Source organism: Chiloscyllium plagiosum, unplaced genomic scaffold, assembly GCF_037043375.1.
Source record: "Chiloscyllium plagiosum isolate Xiang-an unplaced genomic scaffold, Cpla_swu_hap1 HiC_scaffold_3, whole genome shotgun sequence".
NCBI lineage: Eukaryota > Metazoa > Chordata > Chondrichthyes > Orectolobiformes > Hemiscylliidae > Chiloscyllium > Chiloscyllium plagiosum.
In genome coordinates this window covers 116,464,973-116,482,918 of record NW_028270141.1, presented here as the reverse complement: position 1 = coordinate 116,482,918, position 17,946 = coordinate 116,464,973, and the positions used below count along the sequence as shown (strand labels likewise).

Below are 17,946 nucleotides of genomic sequence, written 5' to 3'. Positions count from 1 at the left end.
CGCTTCCCTCTCACTTCACCTGACGAAGGGGATATGCTTCAAAAGCTTGTGATTTCAAATAAACCTGTTGGACTATAACCTGGTGCCATGTGATTTCTGACTTTGTCCACCCCAGTTCAATGCCGGCACCTCCACATCATGACTTCTTTTCAGACCTTAGGAATGTACCTACCAGCACACAGTCAACCTGCAGTTTCAAAGATTTGCTCAAAGTCCCTAGTGACTAAATTTTAATTGTGTATAATTCTGGTCTCCCTCCTAATAGAAGGAAGTTGTAAAACCTGAAAAGGTTCAGAAAAGAATTGCAAGGATGTTGCCAGGGTTGGAGGATTTGATCTATAGGGAGAGGCTCAATAGACTGGGGCTGTTTTCCCTGGAGCATCGGAGGCTGAGGGGTGACCTTATAGAGGTTACAAAATCATGTGGGGCATGGATAGGGAAAATAGGCAAAGTATTTTCTCTGGGTTGGGCAAGTTCAGAACTAGAGGGCATAGGTTTAAGATGAGAGGGGCAAAATTTTAAAAAGAGACTTAATGGGCAACTTTTTCATGCAGGAAGTGGTGCATGTAAGGAATGAGCTGCCAGAGGAAGTGGTGAAGGCTGGTAAAATTACAACACTTAAAAGGCATCTGGATGGGTATATGAATAGGAAGGGTTTAGAGGGATATGTGCCAAATGCTGGCAATTGGGACAAGATTAATTTCAGATATCTGGTCGGCATGCACAAGTTGGACCGAAGGGTCTGTTTCTGTGCTGTACATTTCTATGACTCTTAAGATGTAAAATACGTGCTCAATTTTTCTGTCATCTTCTTACTTTCCAATATTTATTTCCCAGACTCACTTTCTAAAGGACCAACATTTACTTTGCAAACTCTTTTTCTAAAATAACAGCAAAAGAAAACTTACTATCTATTTTTTGTATTTCTAATTAGCTTTCTCTCACTCAAAATTATTCCCATCTTTTGTCAAGCTTTGCTTTTTGTTTAGTTTTGGCCTGCCAGCCATACTCACACAATCATATGCTTTTCATTCAGTTTGATACAATCTTCACCTAACCGTAGGTGCTAGGTTCTCTCCTTGGAATTTTTCTCTTTCAATGGAAGTAGCTATTCCATATATTCTAAAGGATCCTCTTAAATGTCTGCCACTACATTTCTATTGACTGATCCCTTAGCTAGTTCGACTGTCGTGCCCTCATAATTGGCTTTATTTTAGTTTACAATACTTGTCTTGGATTCATTCCACTCCTCCTCAAACTGCATGGAGAAATACACTTTGTTATGATCATTAATTATTTATAGCTTATTGCACAATGCCAGGTCTATTGCAGTCTCCTTTGTGATTGGCTTCAAATCCCCAAAAAAAAACTTTCCCAACCCCATGGTTTTTGCTGAACCTATGTGACGTAGACAAGCAGGAGGCTGGAACAGTACAGCAAGCCAGGCACCAACAGGAAATGGAGAAGTCCAAAGTTTCGGGTATAACCCTTCTTCAGGAATGGTGGTGGGGGTAGGGAGAGTTGCAAACGAAGTCGGTGGGGGGGGGTGGGGGGAAAGAGTTATGAGTGACAGAGAGATAGGGTGATGATATGTGAATACAGATGGTAGATATGACCCTGTAGGTTGATAGGAGGAATGAATTTGGTTGGTCGATGGAAGGAGGGGTCAGTCAAAGGGATGGAAGGGAGGAGATGGGGCTGGAAAGCTCCCATTATTTCTTCCTTTATTTTAAAACTCGTGTGACTACCATTAGCAGGTCTATGTACCTCTCCCACAAATGAATTATTGCCTTAATCATTTCTCACCTCAACCCAAACCATATTTACATCATAGTTCCTGAACTTAGCTCATCGCACTCTATTGTGCTAATGCCATCAATAATTAAAAACCACCTCTTGTGCTGTCAATTCATTGGTTTTATTCTAAATGCTGTGTCCATTTGGGGAAGCCTTTTGCTTTGTCTTTTTATTATTTTGGTAAATCTGGCCTTACCTATTGCTGACTCCTTTTTTTCCTCTATTCCTTCCTGTCACATAGAGCCATAGAGTCACAGAGATGTACTGCAGGGAAACAGACCCTTTGGTCTGTTTATAATTTCCCATATTAATACCTGGGATCCCTAACCCCAACATTTAGTTTAAATCCCTCCCTATTTCCCTGATGCTTATGAGAACATTAGCATCAGCATGATTCGGCTGTGGACTATTCCATCAGTGCAAATCCCACTTTATCCAGTAATAGTAGCAGTAACTCATGAACAGGAAACCTCACCGGTTTTTGAGCTCTGGATTCATTTCTTATTTGGCCTTGGCCAATTTGGGCATGGCTCTGGTAATAACACAGAGATTATTTACCTTGGAGATTTTGCTTTATAATTTGCTATCTACCTATGCAGAATCTCCTTCTTTGTCCAGTCTATGTCAAAGGTACCTTCATGAATTATGGTGATTGGATCTTCCCCTCCTACAAATGCCTAAATGAATTTCCTATCAAGTTTCAGACATGTCTGCCCTGTATCTGGCATCCAGGAGTACCAACATCCTGCTGTCACAACATAGTACCCAGCCTTTCCATCTTCGTAATTTACTTTTATTAGTTTAAATTTGAAAAATGCTCCTACTCCAATAAGATTCTTTACTGCTCATAAATTTTACTAGAACTGACGTAACCTTCCAATTACCGGTAAATTTCCTGGAATTTAAAAGAGAAAGGTACTTACCAACCATACATTTACCTATTGAGAAATAACCAAATTTACTTTGGAAAATCTTTTAACCCTCACATTTTTATTGTGAATAGCAGCCACAATCTCAAGAGAGATAAGGTAGTTTTCTCTTCAGAAGGACCTGGATCATACCAGCCAGGAGTACACGAACCTTAATTCTACACTGAGCTATTGCGAAAACCATCATTTTGAGTATGACAAAGTCATAAGTCTTCAATTCTCAAAGTGCCTTAGGGACTAAAGATTTCTATGAACCACGAGAGAAAGAAAATAAATGCTTGTGTTCCAACTTATTTTCAAGTACAATGACTCTTTTATCTTTTGGCTATTCAGGTTTATTGATGAATTTCCTGTAAGGGACATTTTTTCTGCCAAGGTAACTTTGTTGGATGTTCTCCAAGAAGATTTGTTTGTTTTTGTCCTATATGTTTTCCCCCTCAATGTCTCCTAACACTCTATATAAAGCACTTGACACCTTAAGTATTATGTCATTCAAGTCAATATCACTGTGTCCGGTGTGCTTCCTTATGTAAGCCACTCATATTCATCCCAAGCTCCTTCTAAAGGTAGTCTTTCATATTTCTGTTTTCCTTGAATGCCATCCTTCATTAAGAGGTGGCTGTGGAGTAGTTGTAATGGCATAGGCCTAATAATCCAGAATCCATGGATTCAAATTCCACCAAGACTGATGGTGAAATTTGAATTCAATAAAAATCTTGAATTAAAAGCCAGTCTGATGATGACCATGTAATTACCATAAATACTCATCTGGCTCAGTTGTGTCTCTTAAGAAAGGAAATCTGCTGTTCTTATCTGATCTGGCCTAGAATATGTCTCCGGTACACAATCTGGTAGACTCTTGACTACCCTCAGAAGCTTCATAGCAAGTCATTCAGTTCAAAGGTATTAATCAATGCTGGCACAGCCAGCAATGCCAACCTCCCATGTATACATAAAAATTCGTGTTGAAATCAAGTTATGGGTCTGATTCTTTTCCATAAACTCAAAATTAAGGAACTTCTGCTATCTTTCAGTTCATTCTTTTTCCTCCAATCTTACCATCACACAATTTCTTCATCTCATTTCATTTGGTTTCTCTTTACTCCTCTCAGCCTTAATATGATGTTTTGCATTATGGGCCAAAGCGCTTCACTTCAGCTTCTCTATTAAGAAAGTTGTTTGCCACTAACTATTCATTGTTCTGGAGAGAAGGGGGGGAAATCTAGTTGAAACTTACAGAATGCTGAAAAGCTTGGACAGGGTAGACGTTGGGAAAATGCTTCCATGGCCAAGAGGGACAAGGACCTGAGGGCATAGCCTTTGAGTAAACAGAAGACGCTTTAGAATGGAGATAAGGAGAAACGTCTTTAGCCAGAGAGTGGTGAATGTGTGGAATTCATTGCCACAGAAGGTGATGGAGGCTAGATCATTGAGTATATTTAAAACAGAGATAGATAAGTTTTTGATTGCCTGGGGATCAAAGGTTAAGGGGGGAAAGAGAGAAAATAGGGTTGAAAAACCTATCAGGAGAAAGTGAGGGCTGCAGATGCTGGAGATCAGAGCTGAAAATGTGTTGCTGGAAAAGCGCAGCAGGTCAGGCAGCATCCAAGGAACAGGAGAATCACATTTCGGGCACAAGCCCTTCTTCAGGAAGGGCTATCAGAAAAACCTATCAGCCATGATCAAATGGTGGAGCAGACTTGATGGGCTTATTGGCCTAATTTCTGCCTAATTTCTGGCTTATGTCTTATGGAATAGCATTTACATTACAACATATGAGTTGCTACTGGTAATGAAAATTGTATAAATGCAGCCTGAAATTTAACCAATTGCAAGGCATTCTGTGAATCAGCAATCTGATTTGTGAAGAAGGTGTGTGTCAGTGATGCTGACAGGAACTCCTTACAACACAATTAGGGGGAGGTTCCACCTAAACTGTGACCATAAGAGTCCTCACAGCAGAACAGACAAAACAATATTATTCACCTCAAGGGGCCATAAGATGGATAAAAGTTGCAGCAGCAAAGCTCTTTGAATTATCAGCAAAACCTAACAACCAACCTATCAAGATCATGCAGAAATTGATGGTTCCCCAAGGTTCGCAGGTTAAACAAAGTCATGCACAGGCTTCCATCAGGTTCCATCTGCCAAGTCCTTTGGCACTTGAAGGCAGCTGACTGAGAAGGGGCTGTGAACCTGAGCATCTTCCAAATTATTTAGATTCTGGAAAGATCCCAGCAGATTGGAAAACCACAAATGCAATATTCTTTTTTTGAGAGAGGGAGACAGCAGTAAATGGTGCGGAATCAAAATAAAGCAATGTTGAAAATCTGAAATCAAAACCATAAAATACTGAACAAACTCAAAAGCTCTGCTGAAAAGTAATCCACCTGAAATATTAATTTTGTTTCTCCAAAGATGCTGTTTCTATGTAAGCAGGAAACTGTAGGCCAGCTGGTCTAACATCGAGCATTGGGAAAATTGTGGATCCATGAAAAAGGAAGTCGTAGCAGGATATTTGGAAAGTCATATTCAATCTGGAAGAACCAAGGTCTACAGTGGTTCAAGAAGGTAGCTGACTACCATTTTCTCAGGGGCAAATATGATTAGACAATAATTCTGCCCTAGCCAGAAAAATCCACATCCCATGAATGAAAATGTTGAAAAAACGTTATTTCAAATGTGAAATTGTTTTTGAAAAATTAATGAGTATTTTTCATGGATGTAATGAGCAGGGTGTACAGAAGGAACTGGTAAATGTAGTAAATCCGAAAAGGATTTGATGCATGAAAGATTACTACACAGGATCAAAAGGTCATGTTGTTTTGATAGGTATTAACATGGATTGAGGACTAGCTAACTGACAGAAAAATGGATCATTTTCAGATTGGCAATCTGTAATGAGTGACGTTCCACAGAAATTAGTGCTGAGGGATGATTTTCTTGGAACAGAGACCGAGATGAGTTTTTAAAGAATTGTATAAAATTATGACAGGTATGGATAAGGAAGACAAGGAAAAACCATTGCCGCAAGTTAGCAGTGCAAGAAATAGAGAACAGAGATTTAAGGTTTTGGGCAAGAGCTGCATGGACAATTTGAGGAAGAACTTGTTAATGAGTAGTCATGACCAGAAACTCTCTGCCCACAGGGTGGTGCAAGTGGAAACAATTCATTATTTTGAAAGGAAATTTGCTGGGCACCCTGCAAGACTGTGGAAAGTAGGATTGACTGGATCATTCAATGGAGAACTGCACTGAGCTGGACGGGCTGAATAGCCTCCTTCTGTGATGTAAATGACTCATGGCATCACATTCCAATATATATATTAATGATCTTATTGAAAGGATTGAGTGTATTCCAGTCAAAGTTGCTGAAAATACAGGGACATCTATGAAGGCAAGTTCTGAGAAGGACACAAATAGTTTGCAAAGAAATGTAACTAGATTAACAGTGGGCTAAACTTTGGCATATGTAATACAATGTGGCAAAGAGTGAAGGTATCCACTCTGAGGGGAGAAATAGTACAGTCAAAAATTATTTCAAGATAATTAGACTACAGAATGTGTTACAGTGTGATCTATCTGTATGTCCTCATATACAAAGCAAGGTAAACAGCGATATAGCAAGGTAAACAGAATATTGGCCCTTATTGCTAGTGCCAGAATTTAATAGTGGGAAAATGTTACTAACGTTGAGACTACTTCACAATGTACAGTGTAAATGTTTGTTGCACTGAATATATTTATATTGGAGGCAGTTCAGAGAAGATTCACTAGGTTGATTACTGGGATTCAGGGGTTACCACAAATGAAAAGGTTAACTGGATTAGCCTTAAACTCATTTGAAATTGGAAAAAGTAGAGGTAATCTTATTGAAATATAAGATTCCAAGGGAGTTTGGGATGCTTCTGCTCATGGGGCAGTCTGAACTAGACAGCATAGTTTCAGAACCAGGGGGCTCTTATTTATGAGAGGGATTTTTTTTTCAAATGGGTCATGAGATTTTGGAAGAGAGATGTGGAGGCAGTGCAGTTAAAAATTTTATAAGGAAGGCAGAGATTAAGGGGAGCACATTGGACCTTGACTTAAGATCTGCTTTCCAATTAGTCAGATCTTACTGATAAGGAAAACAGGCCCCTCCAGGATATTGGCCGACACCTGCTTCCAAATCTTGTTTAATTAAGGCAAACGTACATTGAATCTAACTATTTTCACCTCCATCCTGTAGAAAATCTTATTAATTTTACTCCCTCCGCCACCATTTGTTCAATTTTTAAAATAATTATAGAGGCATAGAGATGTACAGCATGGAAACAGACAGACCCTTTGGTCCAACTTGCCAACCAGATATCCTAACCTATTCTAGTCCCACTTGCCAGCACCTGGCCCATATCCCTCCAAACCCTTCCTATTCATATACCCATCCACATGCCTTTTAAATGTTGCAATTGTACCAGCCTCCACCACTTCCTCTGGCAGCTCATTCCCTCCATGCACCACCCTTTGTGTGAAAAAGTTGCCCCTTAGGTTTCTTTTATATCTTTCCCCTCTTACCTTAAACCTATGCCCTCTAGTTCTGGACTACCCCATCCCAGGAAAAAGACCTATCCATGCCCTTCATGATTTTATAAACCTCTGTTCTTGGTAATTTCTTCACATTGATATACTGGAGTACCACAAACTTGTCATGGGTTTCCTGTTAAAACTTCATCCAGTCACCATTATTCAACCACAAACTATAAGAATATATTGATTATTAGGTCACTCGGGAATCACAGCCAAGACCAACTGGGCCCTCCTCACCTATACTCCACACACAGAAATTACAACACAAAACTAGGTTCTGTAACCCAGTCCATTCTTGTCAGTGTTTACTGTCCACTTGAACAGCACTCCTATGCCAGCTCGGTGTACTTCCAGAGGTTACATTATTCTGCACACCAAGAAACAGTCAAAGCAATGTACTATTAGCAAGCTACCACAGCACAGACCTGTTGTATGCAGAAGAGCTACCAACATCATTAATGACATATCCACATTTTGTACTCAATCTTATTTCTGCAGTTTTCATTAAAACAAACAATCCAGTAACTTCAAGCTTCAAGAGGGAGCTATATTTGGGGCAGCAAACAGTAAATCTTGAAACTGTCTTTGATATTCTATGATACAAACAAAGGATATCCAGAACCCAATTTAAACTCTTGCGCACAAAGGCAAATCAACCATAACCATAATAAAAACAGTTCTCCTTAATTATAAAATGCTCTGTCGGAGCTGACTATTTATACCTGGCACATCATGAAGCATGTTATTGTGAATGACCCTTAGCTTAACAAATAACACGACACAGAAAATCAATAATTAGCTTCATTACCCTAAAATACGAATTAGACAGAGAGCCTCAGAAAGAAAGGTTTTATTATTAAGTTATTCTTAAAATGATGAGCCTTATAGAAAATGGTTTGTTAATTGCTACTACAGCTGTAAACTAGAATTTTGGACCTTTTCACAAGTATAGAAACAACTAAATCATTGGCTACAAGATTTACATCAAGGTATCATTCTTTATGTTGCCTATCAATTACATTTTGAAGGACAATTTTAATAGTACACTGAAAGGTTGTCTAGTCCAAGTTGCAGCAGTTTACTTTTAAATAGTACAGCACATTTAAAGAAGAACTGGCAGAAAAATACATTTTAAAAGACAAGCAACAGCTTGCTATTGATGTTGTGAAAGAGTTTAAGGTGCTCAACGATTTACTCAACAAATTCAAGAATTTGCTCATGAAATGTTCCACATCGTCTGAATTTAAATGGATCTTTTTCCCAAGAATGTGACTACCTGTGAACAAGGGCACTTAAATAATGAATAACTTGAAGGGAAAGGACCTTGAACAAAGACAGGGTTGAAGACGTGCTGCAGGGCCTGTGTTACTAGGACACAATTAGCATATGCAAATAATCAATGAAACTAGACCTTTGACAAAATGTAGAACAAATATTTAAATCGTTTTATGACAGGAACAGCTCCAAATGTCTTATCAGCATGGGAGCTTTATCCATTTTATCTCATCAAAGGGGACTGACAGTTTAGTTGGATGCTCCGTGGGAAGCCAAATGCCCAGATCTTCAAAGAGTGATAGTGTCAACTAGATCTGATCCAGGATCAGTTAAACATACATTCTTAAAAAAAATGGCATTCCCCAAATATTTGCAGCTTTTAGGAGAGCCAAGTTAGGTTTTCAAGAGCTTGGTATACATTTTAGATAAAATTGTCCATTTCAAAAATTTTAAAAGTAACAAAGCATGCTATTACACTAAAATTAACTTCCCTTTTAGTATTCACAGCATCTTCCCCACCTGGTTTTATGTGCAACAAATCAAAGCTTCATTTGTTAAAACCCCCAGGAGAACCAAGTTTTAACTGAAAAGGAACAATTACCACATAACATTTACAGGCAAAAAGAAGTTCTCACAAAGAGAATACACAAATGTCTTTAACGAAAAGGAGAAATAAGGAACAATTTTAAGCAATACAACAATATGAATTTGATTCAAACATGAGAGCCATGCAGGCACTCAACATTCTGTCTGTAGCAATATTGCATTTTTAGACAATGACTTGTAACCCTATTTCTAAAGCCATTTGATTGTTCACAAATGATATTCAAAACTAAGCACCGTATTTTGCCAGATCATATTATTTAAAGTTCTCAAACATATACACTTAATTTAACTTATGGTCTCTACATTGGTGTATCAGTTATAATGCTCTTCCTCTTCTGCCCATCATATTTAATTCCATTACTTTTGTGTTTAAAATAATACATTTAAGACCATGTTTTTGCAGTAATAGTACTTTTCAAGAATTTAAATACTTGAAATATGACAACTAAGGGACAAAGAAATTTCTGCATTGTACCAAAATAGAAACAACCTGATATTTCAGAAGCTTGGTAATTTACACATATTCAAACAGCTGACTGTGCTGATCAAATAACAGTTATCAAAATGTCAATGCAAAATATGACATTTTATGAGCTGGCTATGTCAAATCTACAAATTAAATTATGATTTACAGTTTCCTTTAGTTTATCTTACAAAAACCAGTGGTTTTAAGGCAGCACAGAAGGACCAATGTTTTCCACAGAAAAAAAAATCAATAGATTGGATAGACTGATTATTGCCACTGACCATATGTATATTTTTACAGCATGTTCAACCATCTTGATGATATGTTTCACCTCATTTGAAATCCAACATGTCAGGATTATATTCTAACTGCAGTCTTTTCCTTGTGTTTTCTGCTGACCTATACCAATAGTACTGCACACTCAGCATCACTACTGTGAAGTCTATATTCAACTGTCCATTTCTTAGCAAATTTTAAAGAAAATAAGTAAGCAAATTAAGAGAAGTAATTCTTCCAGATATTTTAAAACCATTAATCAATGTTTTATTTTTACACATTGAAATGCAAAGTCAATCCTTCTAATCAATAAAATTCTCTTTAAACATTCAAGGTAAATAATGATCATGTATGATGCAGTTTCCACTTTTTGAAAGTAAAAACAATTTTGGCATATTTAAGAATGTAGAATAGCCACATGTGAGGTTTAAACAATATAATCAAATTTAGCAGTCACAAGCTGCAAAGTGAAAATTAGTGATTGTGAAGCAATGTATGAAATGGTGGTAATCAATGGTACTTTTATGGGTCTCTACATTCTTTGTTTTTGTGCAAATGATTGGCTTTAGATTAGATTAAATGGATCATGATCCCTGTTTATCTATATTATTTATGCAGGGCAATCACAAGTTTCAAACTAAATTTGAATTAAATTCAAAGCATCAAATTCAATTCACATCTCTCTGCAGCCACACTGCATCACAAACAATTCAACAATTCATGTTGTGAACATGCTGTTATTAGTCAGATGATGTTTTTAACAATCTCATCTTCAACCAGGATGAAATTCTAAATACACTAATTAATTCAAGTCAATTTCATATTTTGGCAGTTCAAATCCCACCTCTCTTAAAAAATAAACAAAAGAGGTGTTTACACAATCAGATCACATAAATAATAATAGCAACATTTATTCAACTTTGATTATGCATTCCTAGTTTTTTCAATAGGTTAAATTATCAGTATTTACTTCAAATATTATTCTGTAATCCACTGCAGAATTCTTCGAAATATCTAAATTCATTTTCAGAAGCCTTTTTATTGGCTTGTGCTGGACGTCAACCAGCATAATGATGAAAGTAGCCTATAAGACCTCTTGGTTGAAAGGTGGTGGTAGGAAAAATATCTAATTCTTTATCAGTATCCAATAACTCCTGTAGGAGTTTGGTTTTTTTGGAGGATAGCTGTGTCATTGGTTAGGATATCTTCCATTATTGGATAGCCTACTGGCACTCAATGTCTAAAGCAATGCAATAGTTATCTTGGTGAGATATTAGATGGGGCTTTTCACTATTGAATCCTTAGGACAGCAAGAGATCAATGCCTTCAGGAGCTGATGAGGGGTAGGAAGAAAAATTGCATAGTAGATTAGCAAGAGAAAAAATAGATATCCGGAATGGAGATTCCCATTAATATAACTTAAACAAAATGTTTGTATTCTTAATATTAACTTTTGTAGAAATAACACATATGAGGTGCTGTTTTGTAATCAATCTTGCTTCTTGCTTTTATTTTACATTGTGGATCCTGTTATTTTTGTGTGCTATCATGACATTATGATAGTATCCTTTAAGAAGGATTAATAACCTTGAAGCATGGAACTGAAATGTTGAAAACTTCCAAATATTTCAAAGCTGAAAGACATATTAGCAACTTATAATTAAGCCACATATCTTTGTATTTGACTGTTTCTTGGAAGCTTAATTCTGTAGGTTTCATTTAGTTATAGTTGAGTAGACTCATTCAATGGACATCTAAACTTCAAATCATTCTTTATGCTGTAACACCAATTCACTAAAACATTTTAAACTTTTACTGTGGCCAAAAATGTCAAATATCCTGACATGCTTTAAAAGACAGCTGTGACCATAATTAAATGTTTTCAAAAATAACCGAAAATAAAATCTTGAGCAAGAGCAGGACAAGTGTACAATGCTGGCTACTTAAAAGAAAAATCTAATTCATCTGCACAACATAATTGAGAATGAATATAAGCAAAAGAAAGTTTACATGAATTATTTGAAACTAATTTGTATTTGATACCACAGTAATCAGGCATTAACCAAAATGAAAATTATTTTCAATAGCCTTATTTATACCTTAATAAATAAAGTATTTTTGGCTCTTATAGTGTATTTTTTCAACACAACGCACAGGTTATAAAACAATTTGTACTTTAAAACATAGTTTTGTGTAACAGGCGACGTTCAGTAATGCTATTCCTTATCCCCTTGTTTATATGGCAACTTACTGAGAAACTCGATGCATTTTGTTTATTCCACCAATTTTAAGGCATACAACATAATGTCTTCAGTACAATTAATTTCCTGGCTGTACATTCAGGAAGTTGCAAACAAATGAATGTTAAGAACAATGAATTATTTAATTTTCATGAAGAAGCATTGACATTTGTAAAATGAGATTTTAAAAAAGAATTAAACGTGATTGTTCCTCTGAAACTATTAAAGTGCATTAACAATTCACAACTCGAAAACGCAACTATGCCTTAAAAGTGCCATCCAAGCACTATAAAATGGAGTAAATAAATATAGACTGACAGAAGACTTACAGCAACAATTACCACAGAACTGATACAACGATGTAAGGTGGTTTTTGTGTAAAAAAGCACCAACCCAAAATTGCTGGTTATTGTCGTAAATGGTCTTAATAAGCTTGAAAAATGCATATGTCATGGTGTTGATTAAAAATGTTACCCATCTCATAGAATGATCAGATAAATATGTAATTTACAGAACACTCTCGTTAAAAAGGACCTCATTTAATTTGCTAAACGCCTGCAACACTTTTCATCTGAAGTCCAGTGGAACACATGGCGAGGGTAACGCAAAGCTTAAAACACACGAGCAGCATAACCAAAAAGTAACAACAGAGCAGTATCCATAACTACTTTAAAGTTTATAATAATAATTAAAAATATTGCCCATAATTAAATTCCTGCAAAAGCGATTTTGCTGTCTTAATAGCCATGAGCTCACCAATCAAACGGATTGAAACTATTTCAATAAACTCAAAACACACGCTTTACTTGGGACAGAACCAAAAAGATTTTGTTTTAATAAATGTTCATTGGACGCGCTGTGATTAAGCTAAAGAAAAACCATTAACCGATATAAAAGAGTCTTTAATCGAGATCCGAGTCCGCGTCTCTCAGTAGCGGCAGTGCTGACCACTCAGGAACACGAGGGTGCCACTGCCTCACCGCGAAAACCCTTTCCCCTCTGCCTTGTCGCTGTGTTCCTCTATAAAGCGATCTAACGAGGTCGTAAACCCCCTACTTAACGACCCAAGAAAGGTTTAGAGATAAAGAGAGGCAGATAGAAGAGAGGGAGGAGTGGGGGGAGGTGAAATTCGAACTTGCGAATACAGCCAAATGCATGAAAAGGAAAATCGTGGACTGGGACGGCTAAAAACTGCATGGCCAACAAGCCAGATTACAAGTAGATTCCCCTCGAAACCCCCTGCGGAACCAAGATAGGTCACATCTTTGGCCCGCTTTTCTGCAGATTATGGGTGGAAGATGACAGTAAAGTCGATCTCGTTTTACGGATGTATCTTCCTGTGGATCTAATTGTAAGCATTGAGAGAAAGCAAGCGTTGAACAACAGGGGACACCTCGCACACTTCACACGGTGCTGCACTGATGAAGAATCATTTAATAAACTAACTGCTTCTCCAGAAATCTTCAGTGGCGAATGAATCCTCATACAATTACAGGCAACATTTCTCTTCTACTTTCCAAGATTTCTGTCTTTAAACCAACAGTGGAGGTGTGCTTTAAGAGACCGCACGTTGCAACACAGGCGCCCCCTCAATTGTTCCCTGTACAAAACCTGCAACAGGCTGAGCCCAGCATTTCCGGGTTTCACCTCTGACCTTGACAAGCAGATCGCTAGTTTGATATTTGCACCGGCGGAGAACGACCAAGTGGCCAAACTGCGCATTTTGCCTTCAACTTTGTTCATTGCACAGACATGCCGTTTGAAACAACCCACCGCCTACAATCCGGGCGCCGGGAAGGGGCACTTTTGGGCAAGAATATCCTGCTATTCCTTCGCGGAACATTCCCAATCAGAGTCAACACTGGAGACTGGCGAAAGCCGTGATCGTCATGGAAATGAGTGCAGCGCAAAAAAAAAACAAGCCACGAATATTCACGGTTCACGCTGGACTCAATCCAGCTCCTCAAAGGGGGTGTCGTGGCAGCCACTTTACAAGGGAACTTTATGTTTTCTCTCTCTCTGCACACACACACTAATCCGTGAGTGCTCCACACACGCCGCCTACCCCCACACCCACCCCCCGCTTCAGTAGAGGGGTAAAAAAAAATGAACTAAACAGGCGGAATTATGCAAACTTACTTGGTGTACGAAAACGTCCACTGGCGTTTCCAACGGGCTGCCTTCTCGGGAAGTCATGGAGATAAACCCGAAACCCATTCTAACGTTGAACCATTTACAGTGGCCTGCTCCCTGCCGGATTAGAGACTCTTCCTTCTCAGTCTGTTTTCCTTTCTCGTCTCCACCACCTTTACCCGCCCCTCCTGGACAATTGCAACACACACGGGAGAGAGGGGGAAAAATAAGAGTTTAATATATTTGATGCAAAAAAGGAGGGGGGAGTAAATCATGAATAAAGTACATTTAAAATATACATATATGTATTTTTACGCTTCTGGCAGGAACGAAAGCGCTTCGCATCGCTTTGGCCATGATATCGATTGTAACCCATGCTCTTGTTACTCCATGTTTGAGATAGCAAATTAAGATGAGCAAACCGTACGTAACTGGAATGCGCCTGGTTTAAAACGGATCCCATCTCCCGCACTATCACACAAGCCTAGCTGCTCTTCCTCCTCTCTTCTCGCGAATCGGAATCAACATTCAACAGCGTCGATCGCGACAGAGGGAAAAAAAAGGTGGAAAAAACTGTCCACTCAAATAAGCTTCGTGTAATACTGAGGAGACTATGGTCGCATCCAGCGTGCTATAACTGTACTCCAATCAAACTTAAGGGGCAGGTGTAGTGTTGCCTTTCACACACGGACTGGGGTTGTGGTGAGCGGGGGGTGGGGAGGAAAAAACTGTGCTAAATCGGACACAAACACTCCACACAATAGCCCTCAGCAAGCTTTTGAAGTGGTGAATAAATGGGGGCGGGTACACACATTTTGGGAGATCTACAACAATAGGTTCGGGAAGAACCAACCTGCGATCTCTATGAACAGTATGCAAATAAAAAAGGGCCGTTTTCTTAAAAAAAATAACCACACATATTTATATATAGAAAAGAGAGGGAAAAGAAAAGTAACCTTCGGCCATGTTGTCACACAGGCCCCTGTGTCCAAACCCGCCTGATGAGAACTTTTTCCTCGGAGTGGGTAATCTTCTGCATCAATCTGGAGTCATAGGATTCAGTGATGAAAAATGTAGCGATCGCCAATGCCCGCATGGTCTAACGTTCACCTCCCTCCCCCTCCTTCCCCAGGTCCCTTCCCTTCCTGGCCTGGCACACACGTGACTCCTCAATTACATGCCTTCTTGCTGCTAATTACACATCGCAGCCTTTGCACAGGCGGAGCTGCAACCTCCGCTCGAAACTGGCACCGCAGGCAGCAAGCATTAGGGTGCCATACCAACACCACCCAGTCCCCATCCCCCCACCCGCCCCACCAACCCCAACAAAACTCAAACCCTCCGGATTCTTCCATCTGGCTAATTGTCCGACATGTTTGATGGGTCGGTCAGCTCCGTAGCGTTGAAGCTGCAGGGTCTCTCTCTCTCTCTCTCCTCACGTTCAAGGAAACGTCAACGCACGCAACCCGCACAAAAACGGATCGCCTCTCGTGATAAACACACCATATATCTGGTAACGCCGGGTCACATCCCTTCAAGGGACAACGACAGCGAGCACTCGCCGCCAAGAACATTTGCATGGCCTGGTGACCAATGTTCCTCACGACCAGCGTCCAGCTCCTGATCGTAGGTGGAGGATAGGCATAGGTTAAACACATGGAGGGAAGATTTAAACATCGTGCCAAAAAAAACCCACACACACATACCGCCGTCTACCTAGTTTTATTAAATCACGCTCAGATAGAGACATTGGCATTAAACGATAAGAGAAATCAATGGGTTTCACCAAGTGAGCACCCTGTAACATCACCCCCCCCCCCGACATACACACACACACACACACGCAAGAAAGGTAATATGATTTGAATTTGATATGCCATTTTCAAATGGTCTCTGTTTAAACTATAACACGGTTCGTCAATCACACAAGCCGGACATGATGCCTTCATTTCAGAAGCAGGATGCCACGACCCGTAGGAAGCAATGAGAGACAGCAACGTCCTTTTCCAACATTTTAACCCTGTTGCCTTCAGGGCGCCCGTACCTGGGGACGGCAGAGTTTGGAAACAAAAATACATATCGACCCCAAAGATGATTACCCGTCTGCCACATTCCCTCAGTCTTTTTTGTTGAAAGGAAATTCCCCTCCGAAAAGGGTTCAAAGGTCAAGCATTTGCTTCACTGCCCCTGTTGTGATTTTGAAATACCTTTACTTTGGGAGCTCGCTGGAGACGTGCAGAGCGCGCTTGGGGGAAAAAAGGGCAAAGGCGTGCTGATAAAACGTGGGATTTTTGGTATCAGAACGCGCTGGCCATGCATTGTCTATTACCGTGCGTTTCTGCTCCAAAAAACTGGCCTGACGTGTCGGCGCCAACTTGTCTGACCAATTGTAAGGGGCAGTTTACACTTAAATAACTTGTTTGCCGCTTTAACATCAACGTCCCTTTTTTTAAAAAAAAATCATTGCTTGTTTTCGCACAAGTCACACTTTTGTCTCCCAAGCTGTTGGTCAAACATTAGCTACTGGTGTGTTTTTTTAATAAATGTAAATGGTTTGGAGAAGAGAGACGATTCAGTAAAGTGGAAGCTCTCAGTCCTGAAATTCCTTTGAAGTCTTCAACCATAAATTTCCTATAGGTTATTTTAACAGAGCGTGAGCTGAGGCCCAACTCCTACGCGACCTGAGAGTTGAGTTTGTTGGCTTCTCTCAGGCCGAGCTGCTCTGTACCAGAGAAAAACGTCGAACCTTAACAGAACGAAAACTAGCTCCGGTCGTCTTTTACGTGTTTTACAAATACTCGTTTGTTTCGCTGAGATTATTGTCGTTAGAAATCACATGCATCCGATAGAAGCCTAAACTCCCCCTTGTTACCATATATCGCTGACTTCTTCAGGGATTGTAGTGTATTCATTTGCAATCAATAAATGAACAGCAAAGGGAAGGCAGCTGTTGATTTGCGGGCGTCCAGTAAATAATGGGGGGGGGGGGGGGGGAAGAGTTCCGTTGTATTCGGTTTTAATTTATTCCTTTACTAACAACGTGAGCTGCTTCGAAAACGCGACGCGCGAGCTCAGCGTTCTTCCAAATTCCTGAAATATCTCCGTCAGCAGAACCAGCGGCCAGTTTCCCGCCCCCACCCCATTTAAAAACGTTTGAAAAGGGTGGGTTTTTTTTGTTTGCTTTCCAAAACGTGCGCATGAGGGCCTCAATACCCAGATATGGATCAAGAAAATCAAATGACCGCAAACAACTCCGAGCATTCCCAGTTTTGCCTTTTTTATATTTGATGCTCCCTGACTCCGGTCCACAGAAGTGGCTGTTTCAGGCGATTAGGAGAATTAGGATCGGGGCAGCCGGAATGGTCACTGGTGTCAGATGTTATCGAGTCATTCATTTCCTGTGAGAGGACACCAGCCTTTCAAGTCATGCAAAGGTATAACTGGTCAGCTCACATTCCAACTAGAGCTCGCTTCGGGAAGATCAGCGGCGCTGTTCTTTTTTTAAACAAAGAAAGCGATTTTTTTGTTTTAATATAGTATAAAAAACCGCGGCGAATTTAATACCTGGTTGCCAGTAAATATTGGTGTTCACTCGAAGTATTTTTTTGTGTCTTTAATTCCCCAATTCTCACGTGCTAGTGCCTTTCTGGTGGAGGGC

At 39.5% G+C, this 17,946-nt stretch overlaps 1 protein-coding gene across 2 annotated transcripts in view; it reads right to left on the bottom strand.

The window, feature by feature from the left end:
• Positions 1–16,366, bottom strand: part of LOC122548410 (protein lin-28 homolog B-like) — a 204,215-nt gene extending 187,849 nt beyond the window's left edge. Inside the window, exons 1-2 of one of the 2 annotated variants that reach the window (XM_087976263.1) lie at positions 16,333–16,366; positions 14,295–14,476 (exon numbers count right to left, since the gene is read on the bottom strand). In XM_087976263.1, the coding sequence (XP_087832389.1) occupies positions 14,295–14,476; positions 16,333–16,366 (216 nt within the window). Of the gene's footprint in view, positions 1–14,294; positions 14,477–15,244; positions 15,360–16,332 lie in introns of those variants that run through there. The other variant, XM_043687028.2, reaches the window with a different exon arrangement.
• Between the last annotated feature and the right edge of the window lie 1,580 nt (positions 16,367–17,946).